Source organism: Apodemus sylvaticus, chromosome 4 (genome assembly GCF_947179515.1).
Source record: "Apodemus sylvaticus chromosome 4, mApoSyl1.1, whole genome shotgun sequence".
In the NCBI taxonomy this organism is placed as follows: domain Eukaryota; kingdom Metazoa; phylum Chordata; class Mammalia; order Rodentia; family Muridae; genus Apodemus; species Apodemus sylvaticus.
Window position 1 is genome coordinate 24,667,055 of NC_067475.1, and position 23,964 is coordinate 24,691,018.

Here is a 23,964-nt window from a genome sequence, read left to right on the forward strand (position 1 = left end):
TGATAATTCTTTGTGGTAGAGTTCTGCACTGTAATCAGCTTAAGAGATTCTCCTGTAGAAACCCTGAGGACAAACGAAAATCACCTGGGATTTAAATACTCGCCTGCCCCATAGCTGCCTGAGCTCAGGCGGGATGTGGGGGTGGGGATTGAAGCTGATGGTTTTTGCTGTAGATTAGCCCTTAACTCTTGTGTTAACAGTAGTGTACCGTTAAAGAAAACGTAAGCTCTGTGGGAGCACCTACTTTGGAATTCTTCTATTTCATCACACAAGTTTCTTTTCATTTCCAGAAAGTTTTAATACTTTTATTCTTTGAGAATCTCATACAATGTATTTTGATCATATTTACCCCTGATTCTTCTGCTCTAACTCCCTCCAGGTTCACCCCCCATGTCTGTACCCTCCAAACTGTGTCTTCCCCCCAATAACCTATCAAGTCTAGTTTGTGCTGATCATCTACTCCCAGGCCAATGCAGCATGGTCAGCCTACCTTAAAGAACACTGACACGCCCTCTCTCAGAAGTCATCAGTTGTCCCATAGCCCCTCATTATAGGTAGGCTCACGAACAGGCCCCACTGCATGCTGGTGTGTTGGCTGGGCTGGCCTGGCCTCGTGCTGGCCAACCCAGCTGTGTGAGTCAGCATGCTCGTGACAGCATCGGTTGTCCCACACTGCATGAAGCTGTTCTCTAGTGTCTCAGCCCCAGTCTTATTTCATCCTTTGGGTTTTAGCTTAAGTTTAGTTTCTCAGTGAAATTTTCCTTGACCTTTCCAGAATAGTGTAGATACTCTAGATAAATGTTAATAAATAGATGTTAATAAATAAAAATTAATAGATAAATGGATAATTTGTGATCCTCTCACATTTACCAAAATTAAAACATTCATTTCCTGGACAATAATGGTTTCTTGATTAAATTTACACTTAGAGCATTGTCTTAATTCATGAATAATTCCCAGCTCCTAGCTCATTACCTGTGATACAGCAGGGATGTGTCACATTTATTGAATTTATTGAATTCATACATTTATTGAATGATCCATTTATTGAATGAATGAATGAATGAATGAATAAAAGAATGAGCATATCAAGAGGATAATATGCCGGGCATGATGGTGCATGCCTTTCTTTAATCCCAGCACTTGGGAAGCAGAGGCAGGCAGATCTCTGTGAGTTAGAGGCTAGCCTGGTCTACATAGTGAGTTCCAGGGTAGTGGGATCTACATAGCGAGACTCTCTCTCAAAAGAAGAAAAGGGAAGAATAGGAAGAGGAGGAAGAAGAGGAGGTAAAGGAGGAGGAGTGATGAAGAAAAAAGAAAGAAAACAAGGATAAAATATAATGAAGACAAGCCTTTTATGGTGAGAACATCCCTTCTTTTTATTCATATGATGAGATAAATTACAGAGACTGAAAGACAAAAATTTGTAAATCATTCATTAGAACATTCATTAAAAATCAAAAGCGGCTTAAGAGTTCTCACACGAAACCTTATATAAGTCTGATATAACATTACAGTTTTCCAAATCAGACCTTTCATTTTAAACCTAATTATGTGGTCTTGAATGCACTAGGGAGGCCTCCTTTGCCAACAGCACTTCATTCTATGCACACATAGAGGCTTCCATTAATATCTCACCAGACCTGAAAACCCATATCACACCTTGGAAATTACCTGCAGCTTAAAAACAAAAACAAACAAACAAACAAACAACAACCTAAAACTTTAAATGGACAGGCTCACATAGCAATCCAAAGACCAGAAGTAAAGCAACAATGAAGCACTTTTTAATGCACATAAATTACAGATACCAACTGTTTCTGTCTTACTGTAGACACCCATGTCATGAACCATTCTTTCAGGGGGTACTGGTGAAAGTGCTACAGTGTCACTCAAAAGTGCCTTCCTATGTTACAGGGCTGTGGAAAGGCCAAGCATAACCTTACAGAGAATCCAACCAGCGGGACTGGCCAGCACGTGCAGCAGCTGTCTGTCGCCTCTATGCAGTTACTACACAGCTCAGTAACCAGTCACCCCAAGTTTTAATAACTTATTAACTGGGACATTTCAAGAACCACTTCTGGATTACCAGGCTCAGAGAAATACAATTGTACATGACACATGGGCCTTGAGAAAGGAAACTGCACTAAAACATGGAGGCCAACTGAAAATATTTCACACTGATGAGATTCTACTAACTAAAGGTCAATTTTTAAAATAAGAACCCACCAATGGAAGCCCTGCTCTGTGCAAACAGTATGGTACTTATTAAACAATCACACATCTGAGGTATTAGCTGGAAAAAATATATACATTTATATATATATATATACACTTATACATAGACACATCCACAGAATATTCACAAATCTATTGGCCCCTACACCAGCAGAAGATCAAATGAATTGAAAAAGAACCACATAATAGGAAAAAGTTACACAGAGGGCATTTACAAAAATGTGGTTACATAATCCTTAATATAAGGAGCATGTTTTGAATAATTGCTTTGAGGAAAATAATGTTTCCATTTATAGGAAAGTGTCTGTCTTATCAAAATGAAACCAAAGGGGGAACCAGGATTCAGGACTGTGGTGCCTACAGATTGTTAAAGGTTTGCAAAAACTGCTGGGATAACCTGGTTCTGTCTATTTTTGTTTTTATCATTTCTTATATTTGGGACAGAATCTTACAAGGTACCCTAGCTAGCCTCAAATCCATAATGTGTCTGACTCACTCGGTCTCCCAGGTATTGGGACTGCATGCATGAGCTACCATGCCTGACTTCTCTTTGCAATGGAAAACTGGATGGGGGGTAGGAGGAATGTGGAGGTTAATGTTGGGCTATTCTTTTACTTTCAATGGCTTACAGAAAATTTTAAGGATTTTCAACTATTCTGATATGGCTACTAGACAGGGGTTTTTAACTATTCCATGATTAAAATTCAGGCTGCTCATTTTCATACATTTTCCTATACAAATAATAAAAAGTGTCCTGGGTTTCCTCTCAGTTCCCCTTACTCAGTAAAAAAAACCGGATAGCAGATCGGCCAGCACTAAGATCGAGCTCCGGGTGGAGAAGCTAAACAAAGACATTCATTCCTCTTCTAACCACGTGGTCCTTTGTTATAATACTTGTCTAATTGAAATGATGGCTCATTTGGCTCTCTGGTCCACCAAGAAACATTTCACTGCTTTAAAAAGTGGGAGCTGTTTTTTGTTTTGTTTTTTTAATGAAATATCTGAAAATACAGTAACAACCATATCATGTTTTAAGTACCTGCGTTCTAATATTGATAAAGATTTCCTTTTGTTTTACATATCAGTGTAAAAGGTTTAATAACAAAAAATTAAGCATAAAAGTGCATTTGGAGTTAAGGGCTGCTTTCCACATTCCTGCTCTTGTGAAGACCTGACCTGACACAAAACAGTCCTTTAATGTACTGTTATACACACACACATACACACACACACACACTTTTAATACCTTCATTTTTACGACCAATTACATGAAAATCATAAACAAGCACACTGAAGCTTGGGATTATGGAATGAAAGCAGGTCTCAAATGTTATTTTCATTTGTTAGATGAAAAACCTGAGATGTTTAACCTATCTGGTTAAAAAATAAAAAATGACTTAGAGATGACTAGATAACTAATACCAGTGCATTCAGGAAGAAGGGAAATGAAAGGAGAAGATGTGCTGTTTCTATTCCTTCCTGTGTGTGTGTGTGTGTGTGTGTGTGTGTATGTGTGTACTCATATGTATTGTGTTTATGGATAGAGATAAAATGTCAAATACTAGTAAGTATACCAAAATTCCATGTAGCTAAAATTAAGACAAGAAGATATTGGGATTTTTATTATAAGAGTAATCAGCAAGTACAAAAATCTTTCAGCTCAAGCCATCTAAAGACTCATAAAATTAAGTTCAAAGACACCAACTGGTCCTTTCCAGAAGACAGGAAGCAGAGAGGCTTGGGTGTTTACTGACACACCTTCTATGGAGTTTAAGATCCTGCACTCAGTCGACATCTCTTGCAGCCACTCCCAAGTGCTGTTTACTCTTACCCATGAATGGTATAAACGTGACGGGGAGCAGCAACAAACCTTAAACATAATACTGTACAAAGCTACGTATGACTTCATGCTGCATTAATTCCTCTCAATCTGATAACCTGACCTATCCTCTCTATCCCACTAAAACTGGAAAAGTACAGGAAAAATTTCTACAGATTTTCTGAAAGCTATGAGCCTTCAAAGTTAATTAGAATGCTACATTTTAAAGTGACTTATTCTACGGACTCAAGAAAACATTTAAGATTCTGTGACGTGATCACGTTTGCAACGTGTACTGACAGAACAATACAGAGATTAGCATGGCCCCTGCCCAACGGTGACACAAAAAATTCAATGAGCGTCTATATTGTTCAATTCAACAAATGAAAGGCAAATAGAAGTTAAAACCAGACAAGTGAAGTACTTGAGGGAAAAGAGGAAACGTGGGAAGTGAGGGCAACGCACAGCCAGCACTATCAAATGTAAACCACGGGGACGCAGGCCACACTGAGGTGGAGACAGAGCTTCTTCCATTTGAAAATAAAAAGACAACAAACTGCCTGTTATGTTTTGAGCCGATAGGTGAATGCTATAGCTAGCTTTTGTCAAAGAAACTTCCCTTTATTCAGTGGGCAGAAGTAACTGTGGAGCTTATAATGGTCATAGTGATGAGAAGACGTGACCATCGAGTGTTCAGGCTAAGCGAGCCTTCTAACTTCAAGGATCTAAGAACATTGCGGTACAGTGGGGAGGGAGGAAATAATGTAAGAAGAGTGAGGTGTTTGTGGAACACTGTTTCCTGGCCATGCCATAGTCATCACACTTCGAGATTCTGCACAAGGTCTCCATAAGATTGGGCCAGTCCGCATCCTGTCCTGGAGGGGGAGGGGCTCATGAGCTCCTCCCCCTCCCTCCCTGATGATCTACGGCAGTTAGTGGTTGATGGGAAGAAGAGACACATTTTCTTCAGGGTTGAAGGCGGCGGTGCCTATGTTCCTGTAAATAACCCTGACCTATGCCTCTACATACAACCATAATACAAAGTCTTTGGGTCAGCAGCAGCAGCAGCAGCAACAGCATCATCAACAACAGCAGCAACAACATTGACAAATCATCATCAACAACAACATCAACAACAACATCACCATCATCAACAACAACAAAATGAGAAGAGAAGAGGGACGAGCTGGGATGAGGAAAGGAATGAGTGAAGTAGGAGGGAACCTGGAAAGCGCCACAAAGGTGAAGACAACAAAGGTGATGTCATCTTCATATGCGTGATGAAGAAGCTGTAATGAAACCTGCTGACCTATGTAATTAATGTCTGCTAATAAAACACATTGAAAAAGAGAGGAAAATGAAAAAGTTACACAAAGTTAACCAGGGAGAAAGAGCTGTATCTCTATAGTGAAGAGCTGAAATCTGTCTGAAGTTAAAAGCTACACAACAGTCTGTGTGGGGTGGTGAGATGGCGCAGTGGTAAAATACTTCCTGGGTGAGTCTGACAACTTGAGTTCAAGCCACAGGATTGAACAAGGTGTAAAAAGAGAAGTAATCCCTGCAAGGTGCTCTCTGGCCTCTCTACATGTGCTTCTTGGCGCGCGCGCGCGCACGCACACACACACACACACACACACTACGAACATAAGAATAAATAAAACAAAACCATTTCGAACAGTTCTAAGAATCGCAGGAATGGTGGTGCAAGTGTGTCACAAGAACATGAGGTTGAATGGTCTGCGTTAAAGGCAATGTGCAAAGGGCAAGAGGAGAAGCTAAGCCAGTGAGTGGATCCCGGCACATCTGGCTGGGACAGAAGGGAAACGCCAGAGAGATGCTGAGGTGAAGCAGTGCACACAAAGCGTCGTTCTTTACACACCTGCACTAGATAAGCCGAGACCGGAAAGACTTAAGAGGCTCGAAGAAGAGCAAAGGACTTAGGTGAATAAGAAACTTAAGAATTTAGAGCTCTAAAAACAGAGAATTTGAAGTGGATATTTCAATGGATATGTTAAACATGAGATCCATGATCTGAATGGCAAATAGGAAATTATGTGTTCCTATGAATGAAAATATTATTACCAGGTGTGGGAACACATACCATTAAACCCAGCCTGAGTGGGTGTGGGAGTGGGTGGAGAGCAGGCCAATCTCTGTGAGATCTAGGCCAGCTAGGTCACCATTGAGAGTTTGAGCCAGCCAGAGCTACATAGTGAGACCCTGACTCAACATTTAAAGCAACAACAACAACAACAACAACAACAACAACAACAGAGATACCATGAGCATACTCTAAAACCACCATAGAAGCAACATGTCAGTCTCCTGGAGGACCAGAGGATACTAGGAGAAGCTCCAAGAGTCATGATCATCATGAACATGATCAGCAGGTGATGAAGATGCAAACAAATTAAGAGAATAATAGTGGTTCAATGGAATTAAGAAATCTGCAGAGTGGAGAGTGAAATGACAGCTGAGGAAGGAGATTCTAATGAGAGAGTCAAAGAGCTGTGTTCAGGGGCACGCAGCCTCGGGAGAACCATTCACACGGACTAAACAGCACTAATTCAGGCTAAGGGTTCCGACAGGAAGTTTGCTGAAGGATGCACAACAGATCAGAAGGCTCTGAGAACGAGGCTGGGAGATGCCCTGGACCTGGACCTGTGAGTGGGATGCTAGTGTAAAACTCAGCTGTAGTTTATTCTAAGCAAAGAGCGGTAATTCCTACACCGGGCTCTCTGCCTTTGCGAGAGCCACAGCACACAGCACACCCGCACAAGAGGCAGCCAAACTGACAATGCAGCTGTGGAACGCGGGCCTTTGAAGTTTTTCCTCTCAAGGTCCTACTCTAGAGAGTAACAAGCCTATGTAAATTGTTAGGGAAAGTTTTTACTAAAGATGAATATATATATATATATAACATTTTAATGGCTTATGCATGATGTATTATCCGAAAACATAAAATGAATTTTATGTTCTTTGTAGCGCTCCTAGTTCTAAAGGCCATATTTCTAGAAGGGTGGGTGGGTTCTCCAGACTCCGAGGACAATGTGTGTAACTCAACCCACTATTATAATCAGGTTTTTCTACTGAAGACTCTGACAGCAGAACACAGGAAACCGCTTGAGTTCAACAGATGACAGAAATCAATATTTAGGGAGAAACCCTTAAGCAAAAGCCAGTCTGCCTAACATCTTTGTTCTGAAGCAAGGGATTGGGGCAGGAGATATGAAAAAATACCTAAAACATGTTTGTAATTCTTTAACTGTATGAAGCAAAACACTTAAGCCAAGACCACCATTGAACATACAAGACCAGAAGTCACGGCAAACTCAATAAGCAGCAAAGCTTTAAGTACCAGCTGTATTTTCCCACTTTACATCACAGATTTCATTACAAGGAGCTTATTCTAAAGACCTGATGAGCGGCCTGGTTGAGCTCAGCAAGCTCTGATGGTCTGCTGTCAATCACCGTGCTAGCTGCCTGCTGTCAATCACTGTGCTAGCTGCCTGCTGTCAGTCACTGCTAGCTGCCTGCTGTCAGTCACTGTGCTAGCTGCCTGCTGTCAGTCACTGCTAGCTGCCTGCTGTCAATCACTGCTAGCTGCCTGCTGTCAGTCACTGCTCTACCTGCCTGCTGTCGGTCACTGTGCTAGCTGCCTGCTGTCAGTCACTGCTAGCTGCCTGCTGTCAATCACTGCTGTAGCTGCCTGCTGTCAATCACTGCGCTAGTTGCCTGCTGTTGATCACTGTGCTAGCTGCTGCTCTATCTCTGCACAGTGCAACTGTGGCCCAACACACCATGCGGTCAGGTAAGCCAGCCGCAGTCGAAAGGCACAAAGCTGGGTGTTAGTGGTCATTTTGTTCTTATTACTTATTTGTAGAAGAATCCATTTGCTTTGGGGTCCTGCTTCAGTTATCTCCATCAAACTGAATTTCCACAGGAAGAAAGTTCATCTTTTGTTTCATAAGCTTCAGTATCCTTGAAAGACACATAAATGAACATTTGGGGCTGACTTTTAATCACTGGAATTTTGACTGGCATAACTGCAACTTACCATTGAAAACTCACTTAGCATAATAGTTATCATATTTTCTTTAAAATCTATCTTATAGCATTTCATTCCTATGTATGGCTTAGCAATTCATAAAACTAAAAAGCATACTGAGAGTAAACACCAGTTCATTTATGTCAGTACATGTTCTGGAATATAAGAACAATATTAAAAATGTCAATTCCTTCTACACTGATATAAGATTTTACATCAAGTTTTGTTTTTCTTGTTGAAAAATTTTCATTGTTTAAACTCCACACACACAAACACCTAATGGGAAATGTTACTGTGTCCATTCCGCCAGCCTGAACAAAGCGTCTCATGGAGCTGATCACTAAAATAATTTAAATAAAAGGCAAGCGCTCATATGTATACAAAAATCATCCTAAAAATATTTACATGGCAAAGGAATAATGGAGAATCATAAAACGGGCAATTGCTACAGGTGTGATAATCCTCTCCAGACTTTGTAAGGAATCATATAAGATTTTAAAGTTAAAGTAATTGCAGAAGCATACTAAAATACTTAGTTTTCAGTTCTTACTATTGGAATGAGCCAGTAGATCATTAACAGTCCAAGATTTCAGGAATCAACTACTCAGCTTAGTCTTTAATCAAATCTTCTTCAGCTTCATGGCGACATGAAATTTACAGAAAGGACAGAGGACGCCGAAAGGAGCCGGCAGGCCCACTTATCCCCCCTTGTAGAGGCTGGTCAGCCGCTCCAACTCCTTGCAGTTGTCCATGCTCAGGGCATCCGCCTTCCGCCGCAGACGTTCGTCACGGTACACTTTTGCTGCATACTGCATATCTGTTTCTGTATGTCAAATGTTTGCTAGTTAATAATTATTTACATCACCTTAGTTGCTTAAATTTAAATAACACTTTAGAGAGGTTTATATATATACATATATAATTTTCTCTCTCTCTCTCTCTCTCTCTCTCTCGCTCTCTCTCTCGTTCTCTCTCTCTCTCTTTTCGTTTTTCAATATAGGGTTTCTTTGTGTAGCCCTGGCTGTCCCAGAACTCACTCTGTAGACCAGGCTGGCTCGAACTCAGAAATTTGCCTGCCTCTGCCTCCCAAGTGCTGGGATTAATGGCATACGCCACCACCGCCCGGCTCATATATAATTCTCTTAACCGACTTTGAAAAAAAGAAAGGAAGGAAGAATCAAGTACTATTCCTATAAACTATTTCACTCAGAGTTTTTCTTTTATTTAAAGTAATTTTTCTTTGGACAAGGTCTCTACATAGTCCTGGTTGTCCTTCCTGGTCACTATGTAGACCAGGCTAGCCTTGAACTCAGAGATCCTCCTGCCTTTGCCTCTGAGTGCTATGACTAAAGGCGTGCACCACCACATCCATTGGGCTTTTTCTTTATTTAACTTTGCTCTGAACTTAGCACACAGAATCAACATCAAAAGGAAATATGGCCACAGCCCTGCCACTTCCTCCCAGAGCCCTTCCCCCTCACCCCTGAGCCAAGGGCCTTAAGGGACTGCTCTGGAAATTCCCTCTGGGGCTTTTCTAAGCTATCACCAGAGAAGCATGGCTGCCAGTGGCTGTGTTTGTTGTGGTTTTGTGATAATTCCAACAGCTAAGAACACAAATTAAAACACATTCCTCCTCCATCTCTTCCTCCACCTTCTTCATCTTCTTGAGGATGGACTTCATTAAATAGCCCAAGCTGGCCTCAAACTTGTGGTCCTTCTGCGTCCGCACCCCAAGTGCCAGGGCCATGTGTGCTTTCACACGTGGCAAAAATCTGGAATATAAGTGCCTCCCCCCACAGAAATGCAAATACTCCCACACGCCCAACTCGAATAAATCACCATAATTCTGCCTGCGAGAACTAGATCATAAGACCCTAAGGCTAAACATATTACATGCTTGGTCACAGGAAGATCAGACTAATTCAGCCAGAAGCCTGCTCTTCCCAGATAGCTTTCATAGTGCCAAAAGGAGCTATTCAGGCTGACAAAGAATTATTACGAACAGTCTAATTCAGCTGTGGATGCTGGGGCCCACCAGCCTATTAATCTTTCGGATGGTATGGGCCCATCATAAAATAAATGCTATAGCTGTTATGGGGGTAAATAACTATGGGCTGAACAGAGTTGAGATCCACTCGACAGGAAAGAATTCACATCTGGTACTGTAAACCTGGACTAAAAAAATTTTTGGCTAAAAGGCCACAAGCCTGAATAGATAAACTTACTCTGTTGTTTTGCTAAATGGACACAATGAACTTGCCTTTAAATGCGTGTTTACATCCCACGATTAACATGCTGCCATCTTTGAAGAGACAGTTTCTCTTTGCAATGGGTGGTAGCGACTGCAGACTTACAAACTGTCAAAATAACGAGCATATGTGACTGCAGAAGGTGCAGCCCTGAACAGGACATTGCTATCATCCCTCCAAAGCTCAGGGAGCATGGGCACAAAGAAGAGCTGGAGGGTTGAGGGATGATACCCACCAGGCATGACGCCACTGTTGCATGAAATCACTGTTGTATGACGTCACCGTTGCTCTCCTGAACCCACTGTGGCTGTGGTCTGCAAGATCTGCACAGCACTGGGTCCATCAACACCTTCACATGACAGATTAACACTTAGCACGGACTGGTCCAAGCTACTATGTTAAATGCTTACTGACCCTTATGCTGTGATGATGAGGTATCTATCTAGTTTAGAGAAAAGTATCTCAGTCTTCTGGGTCATGTGAGTCTGGAGGAAGCATCATGTAACTCAACAAACTTGTTTATTAAACACCATAAGGCAAGAACCACTTAGTAAGTTCTTACATTATGCCAATTGCTATATTTTGCCACATGTATAAAAATCACTACACTCAATCCTCAATAGACATGTTAGATTGCCCCCAGGATCTCCATACACTAAGATGGAAGGATGTTTAAGTCTCTTATATAAACATCTGTGTTTGTATATAACATATACCTTTGCATATTACCTCCAGCTTCCTAATGTTGCCTACGGTGGTGGTGTCATGAAGCTAGTTGTTACGGTGGAAGGATCAGAGAGCAGTGACAACAAAAACATCAGCAAACATTCAAGACAGATCCACACAGACTGTTCTGCACAGTCTTGATTGACAGCTGACTGAAACCATGCATGAAGAGGCCTCAGACATGAGGCTGACTGTACTTACTCAGGTACTGAATCCCAAATATATACCAAGTAATTTCAGAGCACTCCTTAGACAAGGAAATCCACAAAAATAATTCCAAAGACTCTAAAGATTGTTTAAGTTACTAAAAACATACAATGGACTTACTCTGCTGTCTTTCTTTCCAGCAGTTATTTCGAATATTAGTCACATAATCCTCTTCCACGCTCTTTTCTACTTTTTGTAATAGTGCTCCTTTATATTCGCTTTTAAAGTCCTTACTGACGTAATAAACAACACCCAAGTTTTCTGTCTGCATTTTAATAGTTTGTCCTGATCCACTGCAAAAAGAGATGGATGATTATTATTTTAATTATGACTATATCCTACTATGCAAATCAAGAAACAAAAATAAAAGTAATTTAAAGTCAACACCAGTATTAGTTAATATTAATATTAGTTACATCAGTATTAGTTACATTTTCAGAAACCAGACCACGTTTTACAGAGCACACAGATTTTTTTTTTAGTTAAGCTTCCTTTATCTCCTGTTTACTTAAATCGTTTCCCACTTGATGACACTTGTATAAAACAGAGTCTTTTTTCCTCTCCCTTCTTGTCTTTCATTTCAGTGTATTAAGTACTACATTAAATCCAAACATGGCATTCCGTCCTTACGCACAGTGGGACAGATGTCCACACCACCAAGAATGGTTGAAATGTATCACTTCTGTTAACTGGTTTTTAAATTAGAGATTTTCCTGTCAAAGGGTATGCACCTAAAAGTATCAAAGGACCCTTCAAAGGAAGAAAAAGAATCAGCCGCAATGAAATTCCGTACCGGTTCGCTTAGCTACTTACGATCTGGGGTACAGGGAATACGGAGGGTTCGAGACCATCAGCTGGCTTAACAAGGACACGAGGATCAGCACAATGATGGGCATGAGCTGGATAAACACAGAAAAGCCTCCCTGCAAAGAGACCAGAGGGCCAGCCTGTCAGACCGTCCGTCCGTCCGTCCGTCCTTCCGTCCGGATCGGGGTCGCCACACACCCTGAGAGGGCGGAGTTTTCAAGCCTGCTGGATAGACCCAACCCCCTGCTACGGTGCCTAAAGTTCAACCTCCTCAGGGCTTAGAAAGGATGACACCATCTGACCCCCTTTTAGAGATAAGGAAGTTCCCTTGTGTCACACACACAGAGACCACTCTACCTTTGTCAGAACTACGCAACAGCAAATGTCAAGGGTGACAACGCTGCTGTCACACCTGGGCTGACCTCCACCCCTGCACCTACATTATCCTCACAGGATATCTGAGTCTCTTTTGAACACTTGCTAAGAGAAGTCATTTTTTCCCTAACACAACTTGCCCTGTTTTCAGTCAATTCTAATTGCTTTCCTGCACTGGGATTTGTCACTTGGAGATTTATAATTACATTGTACACATACATCTCCTCTTTCTTCTTCTCTTTCATGCCCACTGTGTCGGTGCTGATGTTGGTGGCTGTAAGCAGCCCGGCCATTTGAAAACGAATGTACGCTACCTGGGAAATTAAACACAAGGTGAAGTTAGGAAGCGTCTGTGAATGGGAAGATAATGGCTTTCACTGTCCATCTGCTTTCTTTGTGAGTCAAAGCCCATAGCGCCACATCCACCCTTCTTGGAAGTTATTAAAATAACAATGCTTCTTTTGAACAATGGATGTTTACTGTGTGATCTTCTTGCCTCCACCTTCCAAAATAGTCATGGGCTACCAGACCCAGCTTTCTAAATTCCTTTGTGAATGTGTGAGAAAGAGTTCCTCAATAACGCCAGACACACAAAGAACTATCATCATTGGTGACTGTTTCTACATCCTTTGGTCTTTGTTCTGAAAATTCTGGTTACTGTACTTAAATGAATCGAACCCATCTAGAAATCCAAAGACAACTTTATAATTAATGTTTTTAAAAATGCTAATGTATCAAAGTGGATCACAGATGGACATTCAAGCTCTTTTCAAATGGGGTGAAGAACCAGAAATGGCTATTGTTGACAAAGTACGCCACGTTATCACTAACCAAGAACTGATAATTAACTATGAAGATGAAAAGTATTGCTTCAAAGATTTCTGACTATTCCTAACATATTTTCAGTCAACATTACTAGTTTAGTAACTCTTCTTAAAGGTAATATGTCTCAATTTGTTAAAACACAGGTTACAGTTTTGATCATTCATTTCTATTTTTACAACTCAAGGATGCTTTACAAAATGCCCTATCAATGACACCTCTTTCTCAATGATGTTAAAAGAGTCATCAGGTCAAATTCTCAGTTTGATTGAGCACCTTAAGTCAATGCCATGAACTACTTAGAGCTTAAAAAAACCATTCTTAAATTCATTTCCATATAAACAATGCACAGTAAGTAAAAATAAGAGATGTTACTTGTGCTGATCCTGTAAGATCTACTTATTTAGTAGAAAACTACACTCCCCAACAGCCTTGTTCAAGTGGTTATTCCTACTACAACACAATAAAAAAATACCTGAAAGGTTTATGTGTCAATCAGACTGTCTATTATTTCAATGAAGATATGGATGAAGAAACTGGCATACGTTGGCATTAACAGTCTGTAATGTCATTTGAAGTTCCAAGAAACTAATATCAATCACCCTACATGGTATCAGATTCTTCCTCTAATTGTAATGATTGTGATACACTGCTTCAGGATTTCCTGTCTATATTCCTTTTCTTCAGTTTTTAATAAAACAAGGTATCTGCACTCATTATCTCTTTTTTAATTAAAGTACTCTCTAGGAAAGAGGCAGGCTTAGTAACAGTGATAACCCCTAACATTCTCCCTCTTTTGATAGGCAGCCAGCACTGTAGAAAATGCAGGGAGATCCTCATGCTCAAACCTGTAACCCCAATACTTGAGAAACTGAAGCAGGAGAGTTGCTTGCTGTAAGTTAGAGATTAGCCTGGGTTACACATGAATTCCATACTAGAGTGAAACTCTGTCTCAAAACAAAACAGCCCAGAGATGAGAACTCTGGAAATCTTTATGAAATCTAGCTGAGGAAATAAAGTTAACTCGAGTACCTGAAGGAAATCCACCGCCAAAGAAGATATTGAACAGGTCTTCCGGAGTTATGTCGGCTTCACAGCCTCGGTGGAAATTGAACCTGCCGTTGTTCTGGGGATTACAAGCTTGATCTTCACTGCCTGTGAGGTCGTACTGTTTTCGTTTTTCTGGATTGCTTAAAACGGCATAAGCATTTCCAATCTCTAAAGAAACAACAAGTAACAGCGTTGGAAAGAAAGTCTTTAGTCCATAGAAAACTGCCCGCATGTAGCAGCACCAACTTAAATATTGTTTGAAACCAATTGTAAAAACAGTAGTGATTTCTTTTAAATATTATATGTACATTTTCCAACAACACATGCTATCTCTCAATATAGCTAGCCACTGCTATCTTTCCACTGCTTGGAAACAGAGGGATGTCTGTCTATTCTACTGCAGTGTTGCATCGTAGCCTCTAAAATCCCACTTCCCCACTTCCCATACTAGAGTTCCACATCTAGCCATTTATCGAGATTGTTCAACTGACACATCACATACCCATAATCCCAGCATTTGGGAAACTGAGACAGGAGGATTAAAAGCTCAAGGTCTACAAGGACACCTGCCCTGAATATGAGATCCACCCTGAATCCAGGATGGCCACACTGGAAGAGCCTTTATTACATCTCTGACGACCCTGTTTCTAAATGGGGACACACAGGTCCCAGAATTAGGATATGGGGTTTTCTTCTGAAGACCTTCTGGCTTGTTGCCCTCTGCCGTTCCAGGAAGATACAAGGCCCCTGCCACGCTGTTTGGCTATTGGCAGCCTGCTCCTGGCTTCTGGGGTCAGGCTAACCACTACAGCTCCAGAAGGATTGTGAGTGCAGCAGCCACTGTCAGCTGTCCAGTTCCTGTGGAAGGAGCTACAGAAGAAGGGGGCCTCCTAAAGATATATGGCATAATTAATATAGACCTCCAACTGAGCCAGTGCACATTAACAACAGAGAAAGCCGGGTGTGGTGGCACACACCTGGAATTCCAGCACTCAGAGGCTGAGGCAGGGATGAGCCTGGGTCCCATTGTGAGTTCCAGGACAGCCTGCTATGAACCATAGAAAGAGACCCAGTCTTAAAGAGTTCAAGGCCACCCTTACAGGTCAAACTGTTCAAAACAACCACAAGGGTCTCCCCCATGTATTGAGAACTTACCATTTCTGTACTTCACTTACACTTTGGACTTCACAGTAAGAACCCCAAGTCTTATTTGCTAAATAAGTTGTCTGAGGCCAAATACTGAGCATAACGGGGATATGGATCTACTGCAAGACAGTGCTACTAAATCTCCCTTCCCTTTGGCACATTGCCACCCTTTTCATTTCTGAACAATGTATTCTCCCTAACACAGAAAACCCCGGGTGAGAGCAGGGACCGGCCACACCTCCACTGCAGTGCTCCAGGGCCCGGCATCAAGTCTTCGTGTTGTTACTGTTAGGTTTTGCTTTTGTAGTGGGGATCTCAGCAGATAGCCCAGGTTAGCCTTGATCTATTAGCCCATTTTGTGCATGTGCACAATCAGAAATGATTACAGCTCCTTGTTATCCAGAGGGTTAAATACAAATTTTATTCTGGTGTTCAAAACATTACAAAGCATATTTCTATCTCACTGTCATTTACCTTTTGATTCATTTTCTTTATTACTTTGTGGTAATTCTAGATTCAAGTACATTTTAAAATATGAATATCCTCTGTACTTTTTATCTAATTTCCCCTAGTAATAATATCTTATTCATTATAGCAAAAAAAATGATAAACGGAGAACTGACCCTGGCAGTCAGCAGAGCATAGGACATTCTATAGCCTCTTTCTAGTACTCCAGTTCTTCACCGTGTGTGTGTGTGTGTGTGTGTGTGTGTGTGTGTTGTGGGCACACAGGCCATGGCTACAACCTAGTCGATTTGGTTCTTTCTTACCACCTTTCCATTGGTTCTGAGCACAAACCCGGGTTACTGGGTTTGCACAGCAAACACCTTGATGCTAACTGAACCATCTCCCTGGCCTAAGGGGTCCAGCGGGATCCACTCCTCCCATAACTATCTTCGGTCTCTGGCAATTACTAAGCTATTTGCCACTTCATAAACGGTACCGTGTCTAGGATGCTGAGAGCCCGGAGTGGGAAGATTCACACCAGAAGCTGAGGTGGCCGGGGGGGTGAGGTGGGGGGTGGGAGGGTGGGGGGTGGCGCACGCCTGCAATCCCAGCACTTGGGAGGCAGAGGCAGGCGGATTTCTGAGTTCCAGGCCAGCCTGGTCTACAGAGTAAGTTCCAGGACAGCCAGTGCTGACAAAACAAAACAAAAAACAAAAAGCTAAGGCAGGACCCCGAGTTCAAAGTCAGCCTGGGTTATATATTGTGGCTCTGTCACACAAAAATAAAAATAACAAAACAATACTGTAGAAATAGCACAATATAAAAATAGGATTATTTTATATAAGAGAAACTCCTTGGAACTGGCTGTTTCCCATGAGCACAGTACCCAGACTGATCTGACCAGTCAGAAGTGTGCTCATTTTTATTACCACACAGTATTCCACGCATGGATACAGCACTGTTGGTTTAACTGCTCGTCCCCTGAAGGACAGCTGGGATCTTTCTAGTTTGGGGCCATCACAATGAAGCTATATGCCTGTGTCACAGGCTTATGTATAAATGTAAATGTTCATTTCTCTGGCATAGATGCCACGAGTGCACTGCTCAACTGTATGGTAGCTCAGAATTAGTTTCTTGATCAACTTCCAAAGCTGTTCTGCAAAATGGCTCTCATCTTACTTCTCAACAATACATGAATAATCCATTTTCCACACCCAGAGCTGCTTGAGCAGGAGCCACTGCTGCTTTCTATGTTAGCCATTATGACATCTGCATTTCTCTAATGGCTTATGATGCTGCAATCCTTTGGAGGACTTCTTTGTCACGTACAATCATCTTCAGTAAAATGTCATTTACTTGTGGTGTTTGGGGCTGTGTAGCACACGTGCACGCGTTTGTGTATGGATGTATGCGTGTGTGCATGCGGCTATGTATGTGTGTAAATGCCGATACTTTGGCACTGTATCTTGCAACCTATGGAATTTCATTTCCAGAGCTTCTCCAGGTCCCTTGGGATGTCTGTCTGTCTGTTTTAACAGACAGCCATGTCGGCTGTAAACCTGTCAGTCACTGACCACCTCTCTCTGCTCTGACACCTCCTCACCTTAACAGCGACCGGACCACGGAGCTCTAAACTGAGATGAGGGGCCTCAGTCTGTTTTCTCTCCTTAAGATTTTATGTTATTAATTACTGTGTGTGTCTTCAATTTCCAGAAGGTTCACTAAGCTGTCTCTCATTATAGATTTCTTTTGGTTTAACTGCTTGGGGCTCATCCAATTTCTCACATCTAAAAGTTTGCTTGCCTGTTTGTTTGTTTGCTTATTAAGTTTGAGAAATCTCCAAACTTTAATTATTCTAGAAATTTCCAGCTGTCTTCCTTCCCACTCTCAAAGAGCAGCTGACCTGCATATCTGATCTTCTGTTACAGCTTCCTGTCCTACGAAGGCTGTGTGTGATGCTCTTGCTTGTTTGAGTGGAAAGCGCAATGTTTCTAGTTCATTAGGTCCTTGTTCAGTCTGCCCTTTCTTCCATTCATACATTAGCAAGAATTTCAGATCTTTACTTTTGATGATTAATCTCTACTCTGTATTTTACACCTTTGTTCAGACTCAGTATTTCTTTGGTGATCTTGTTTGCTTTTGGCACACACGTGTTTGTTCTTCAGGACATCTGTGTCATAGGTATGGTAACATCTTTGCTACACAACTCTGGTTTTTCTGTCTTCTCCATGTGGGTGTACAACAGACTGAGTTTTAGAATCCTGTGTGGGGTCCTGGTTCTTGGAATGATAAGAGATTTTCTATTGCAATTTGGTTATTTCGTCTATTGGGGGGCTCTACATCTTAAATGCTGCGCTGTAACATTTCTCCTACCATTCCAATGCAGTAGGGAACACTGTCCCACCACCTCCTTGCAGAAAGAGACATCAGGGATCCTTCCCCCCTAATACTTACTCTGATACCACCAAGTGAGGTGGGAGTGGGGAGCTCCCCACCAATGCTGGGAAGACACAGGGTTTCAGTCTCAGGTCAGGACGACAGTTGTCTCCTGGCTAGGAGAAGGGGCACCACATTGCTGCAGTCTATGTGGTTTTGTGACACCAGGAAGCTATAGCCTTGTTACTTTGGGATGGTGGTAAAGTGCTAAGGTCCCTTTGCCACCTCTCATTGCCTGGTGGGTGGCACCGCTAAGTCTAAACTGCCAACATGATCAATGAAAACTGTCTAGGTAAGTGGTGAATTGCCGCCAGCATCCGTGATGAGCTCCCACAATTGCGTGAGAGGTCTGACTGAATCCATGATCATCTCTGATGGAGTTGATTGAAGACATTATTGGTAGGTGCTGAAAGGTAGGAGGTGAGGTCTAACCGGAGGTAGTAGGCCATATGAGCCGTGTCCTTGGCGCTGTATCTTACTCTGGCTTCCTGCTGTATCCCTCTCTCCCATGCTCCCTGCTGTATCCCTCTCCCATACTCCCTGCTGTATCCCTCTCTCCCGTGCTCCCTGCTGTATCTCATTCCTGTGCTCCCTGCTGTACTTCTCTCCCATGCTCCCTGCTGTATCTCTCTCCCGTGCTCCCTGCTGTACTTCTCTCCCATGCTCCCTGCTGTATCTCTCTCCCGTGCTCCCTGCTGTATCTCTCTCCCGTGTTCCCTGCTGTATCTCTCTCCCGTGCTCCCTGCTGTACTTCTCTCCCATGCTCCCTGCTGTATCTCTCTCCCGTGCTCCCTGCTGTATCTCCCGTGCTCCCTGCTGTATCTCTCTCCCGTGCTCCCTGTCTACCATCATGCAAATAGCCTCGCCATGGATGGATGCCCTTCCCCTTCAGGACAGACTGACATTTATACTTCTTAAACCATACACCAAAATAAACCTTGCCTACCCATAAGTTATATGTGCCAAGTGTTTGGTCAGGCTGGTGTGAGGGAAACCAACACGCCTGGGGGAGACAATGGCTGCTTATCTCCAGGTAAGCAGAACTCCTCCAGATTCTCCTGTCTCTACCACCCAAGTGCTGGTGGTATAGGTGTGCCCCACCCTCTGTGCTCTCGAGAGAATTTAAATACACATTAAACAAAAAAAGAAAAAAGCACAGGGATGGAAAAAACTACAAAATTCTTGGCAGAGCTCAGGCTTCACCACAGTGAGGTTACGAGATACAAATTCTTTGAAGATGAGGGACTCTCAAATCCCCTCGCTTAGATAAGAAAAGGCCCAAAGGTAGAAGTGACATCTTTCTTTTGAGAGGCATGCCCTCGGGTCTACACTGTTAATATTAAACTACAAATCTAGTCCAAGCCTCAGCGCATGATCCACAATTATTTATGAAACCCAGGGCTACCCAGTGCCCTCTGCTAGGATGTCCGTGTGTGTGCTGACAACAGAACAGTGCACTGAAATACACAATCCCCACCTTGCTGCTGTCTTTGCAGAGAATATGTCCTGGTTTGGTGGCCTGCTTCTGCTTTGCTTTTTGCTTGTTTGACGGTGCTGGTGGATAATGAACTAAAGACTTGGTGAAGGAGAGGTCAGGAGCACTGAGTTACACCCAGCACCAGTTAATGGCGTTTATGTCAGAGAAGAGAGAGGACCCATGTCCCCAAAATGATGGGAAAACACGTTTAGGCATGTTAGAAAAATCATTCTGCATATTTATTTGCTTTGGTAAACTTAACAAGTTTCATGGGAAGGACAAACCAGGCAGGTTTGATTTACTGTCCTGGGAACACTTGCTTCCCTCATAAAAACAGGCACATAGCATTTAACTTAAGTCCCCAATCTAATTATGGTTATTTCTCTATTCTTGAAGAAAATAAAATGGAATAGAAAAATGACCTGCAAATGACTTCCACTTTCTATTCTATGTTTCAGTGGGGTCAAACTCTTCTTATCTTCGTTTGCATATAAAGGAGCAAAATGGAGGGCCACTGAGGTGGCTCAGCAGCTAAAGGTGCCTGCCACAAGCTGCAAGCCGCAAGCCGCAAGCCGCAAGCCGAGGACCTGAGTTCAGTCCCCAGCACTCGCTTGGCAGAAGAAGTGAATCTGCTGCAAACTGTCCTCCGATCCCCACAAATCTGTGTGTGTGTACACACGTAAGCATGTGTGCAGAAATGTAGGTGCAAAGACACACACATACACATAAGTTAAAGAAGAAAACATTGTCTTTCATTAGGAAAAAACAGCTTGGTCTCTCCAAGCATAAGACTGTATAAGAAATACATCAAATATTCAGGAAGCAGACGACAAATGAAGCCTGCCTATTTGTGTGACCACACTGGCTACAAGATGACTAACTACACTTGCTCACTGAAAAGCTGTGAGCTCCGGACTGGGGTTTCTGTCTGGTTTCTAGTGGGTGAAAACTAGCTCCTGAATCACCTCCTAATTCTGATCCCCTCTGGGACTAATTAAACTGGCATTCTGATTTATAGACAACCACCTGCATACTGACTGTGTGGGCCTCTCACCCAGAGATAATCACCTCCCCGCATGAGGATCAGTAAGTATTATTAGAACATTAAACCATAATTACGACACCCAGCCTTCACAACCGTCACTGTGAGACCCCACTAAGTGTCCGGCTGGCTTAGTGTGACATATCTGTGCTGCTTGCTGCTTCAAAAGAGCAACAGCAATGCTTTGGTCCAGACACCTATATTCTTAGTGTTTTTATAAGAGTGACAACACTCACATGACCCTGACACACAATGGGAGAAACTAGTTTAACATTCTTTGACATTTTTGGATTGCTTAAAAAGATTTATTGATTTATTATGTGAAAGTACACTGTAGCTGTCTTCAGACACTCCAGAAGAGGGCGTCAGATTTTGTTACGGATGGTTGTGAGCCACCATCTGGGATTTGAACTCAGGACCTTTGGGAGAGCAGTCAGTGCTCTTAACCACTGAGCCTGCTCTCCAGCCTGGATTTTTGGCTCTTTTATTTATTTATTTATTTATTTATTTATTTATTTATTTATTTACTTACTTACTTACTTACTTACTTTTGTGGTACTAGAGACCAGACCTTGCAAGCACCCTGTTTGTTTATTAGTTTTGAGACAGAGTCTCATATAACTCTGCCTAGCCCTGAATTTACTCTGTTCCCTGCTTCTGCCTTCCAAGTGCTGGGCTTGCAGGTGTGTAGAACCACACCTGTAGCCAAGCCTAACATTCTTAACATTAGAAGAATTACTACTATGTATCCTTTGTTTTGTTTTGTTTTGTTTTCTGTGTATCAAGGGCTCTTCTATGCAGTCCTGGCTGTCCTGAATTTCTCAGACACAGAGAGCTGCCTGCCTCTGCTTCCTGAGTCTGGGGTGAGAGCCGTATACCACCACAGCCTGGCCTACTACTACTTCTACTGTTTACTTTTATGTGTATGTAGAGTTTGCCTGGATGCTTGCAGCACATGGGTGCAGAGCCTGAGGAGACCATAAGGGGGCGTTGGGTCCCCCAAGGGCTGGAGTTAAAGTAATCCAACCTGGGTGCTCTTACCACAGTGCTATATCTCCAGGTCAGGAAGAATTACTATTGCCAACGTTATTTGGATGTCCCACTGCCACGATCTGTTATAATTTTATTAAGTCTGTCCTGATCACTTTATATACACATGTATAATGCATGCTGAATGGTGGCACTCTCCAGCCTCTCTTATGCCCCTCCCGTAGAAACCCTATACTGTGTCTTCCCTGTGTGTGACCAACTGAGTTTAACCAGGGCCACCTATGTGAGCATGGGGTTGGAGCCAAGCATCAAAAGTCTGGCAGGTTTATGAGACCTTGGGAAAAGGTTTAAGTTAAACTTATGTCAAACTGTTAAAATACAATTTTCCATAATTTCCTTTTTTAACTTTTTTATTTCATTTATTTGTGTGTGTGCGTGTGTGTATGTGTATGTGTATAACCTATAGGAATCAGTTGTCTCCTTCCACCACATGAGTCCCAAGCCTCACACTCAGGTTGCCAGGCTTCTTACGGCAAGTGTCTTTACCTGCTGAGCAACCCCACCCACCCCCGGTTTCCTACTCTTTCAAAGCGCTACTGTTAACGTAAGGAACTTCCTCTGCCATAAGAACAACTTTGGCAGTGCTTTCATTGGAATATATTATTAATTCCCAAATGTATTTTCCTTGGCAACTTCCTTCAACAAATAAAACTGTTCTGTAAATAGTACCCTCCCTCCCCTCCCCACCTCTCTCTCCCTCTAGCTATGACAGGAAAACAAAAAAGAATTTTATAGTACATGGCTCTGCTAGCCTGGACCTTGCTGTGTAGACCAAGCTGGCTTTGAACTTGTGACCTTCCTGGCTCTGCCTCTTGAAAGCTGGGATTATAGGCATGCTCCTCAATACCTAGATCATAAACAATTTTAACGGTATTTTTATGAAAAACTAATATCAACTCTTCTCTTTTGAAACATTTTAACATAATACCTTCTTTGTTCTACTCTTAGATCCCAGCCTATTCCAGAAAACACCAAACCCTGGCTCTATGAATATCAAATATCAAATTCACAAGATTCAACAATCACTAAGTTAAATGTTTCAGTATGGACAGCACATTAATCGTTACAGTTAAACCTTAACAAAACATGAAACTGTTGCTATTGTTCTTTTCTCTAATAATAGACTCAAGGCACAGGAGTCCTGCTGCCAGTAACTCTATCTGACAGAGAGAAGCTACCCTGGCTTCCCTGGAAAGGCGAAGTTAAAGGAAGCCTCCGCAAAGCAGGGGAGAGAAGACAGTTGTGTAACTTTCATTACAACATACAAAATAGGAAATTATCAAACGGGTTACCTAATTTTTACTCCTATTTTACATAGTATTTACTAAATTCACCAAAAACTTTAAAAGATTAGGAAGTAAAATAGAAAACACAGACAAGAGATAAGAAATCAATTTTGAAGAAGCAAAAGCAATCATATCACTGAAACTGGTCATAAAGAGTGCAGAATTGTGCTGTGTGTGCCTGGCTGTGCACACTTGTGACTTGTGACGTCAGCGCTCAGAGGCAGGAACACTGTCAAGATGAAGGCCAGCCTGAGTCGCAAGGCAAGTCCTGAGCTCATAAACTCAAGGACTGGAGATGCAACTCAGTGCCAGAAGGTCGCCCTAACACGCACACGGCCCTGGGTTTGAGCTCTGGCATCATATAACCTGATCAGGTGTCATAGAAATATCAGGCGCACTACCAACATCTCTAGAATAGCCTGTCTAGGAAATCTCCATTCTAGGCCATTCATGCCCTGAAAAAACTCAGTAAACTTGTCACATTTAGTTGACTTGGACCGTATGTCATATGCTGGGAAGGACTGCAAACCATCAGCCTACCTCCTCAAACCAAACCAGAAGGCACACATGATACCTGGAAATGTTACTTATGCTTGCAAATACCAGGTTGCAGACTTCTGCAGCCATACTGCATCTGCTAGGCTGGGAAATGGAAGCCTCAAGACTCAGAGGATTTTTCAGACTGTTCTTAAGCCGCTTTCTAAACGTGCCCAAAGGAAAGCAGATTTCACATTCTGAA

The 23,964-nt window shown here is 42.3% G+C and overlaps 1 protein-coding gene and 1 pseudogene across 3 annotated transcripts in view; one reads left to right on the top strand and one right to left on the bottom strand.

Annotated features, from left to right (window-relative positions):
- Nucleotides 1-3,750: 3,750 nt before the first annotated feature.
- Nucleotides 3,751-23,964, bottom strand: part of Dnajb14 (DnaJ heat shock protein family (Hsp40) member B14) — a 44,578-nt gene continuing 24,364 nt past the window's right edge. For 2 of the 3 annotated variants that reach the window (XM_052179159.1, XM_052179160.1), the window contains 5 exons: nucleotides 14,324-14,509; nucleotides 12,689-12,783; nucleotides 12,101-12,210; nucleotides 11,408-11,580; nucleotides 3,751-8,928 (listed from right to left, as the gene is read on the bottom strand). In XM_052179159.1, the coding sequence (XP_052035119.1) occupies nucleotides 8,804-8,928; nucleotides 11,408-11,580; nucleotides 12,101-12,210; nucleotides 12,689-12,783; nucleotides 14,324-14,509 (689 nt within the window). In that variant the 3' untranslated portion in view covers nucleotides 3,751-8,803. The remainder of the gene's footprint in view (nucleotides 8,929-11,407; nucleotides 11,581-12,100; nucleotides 12,211-12,688; nucleotides 12,784-14,323; nucleotides 14,510-23,964) is intronic. The other variant, XR_007977410.1, reaches the window with a different exon arrangement.
- On the top strand, nucleotides 4,336-4,429 carry LOC127683851 (uncharacterized; annotated as a pseudogene).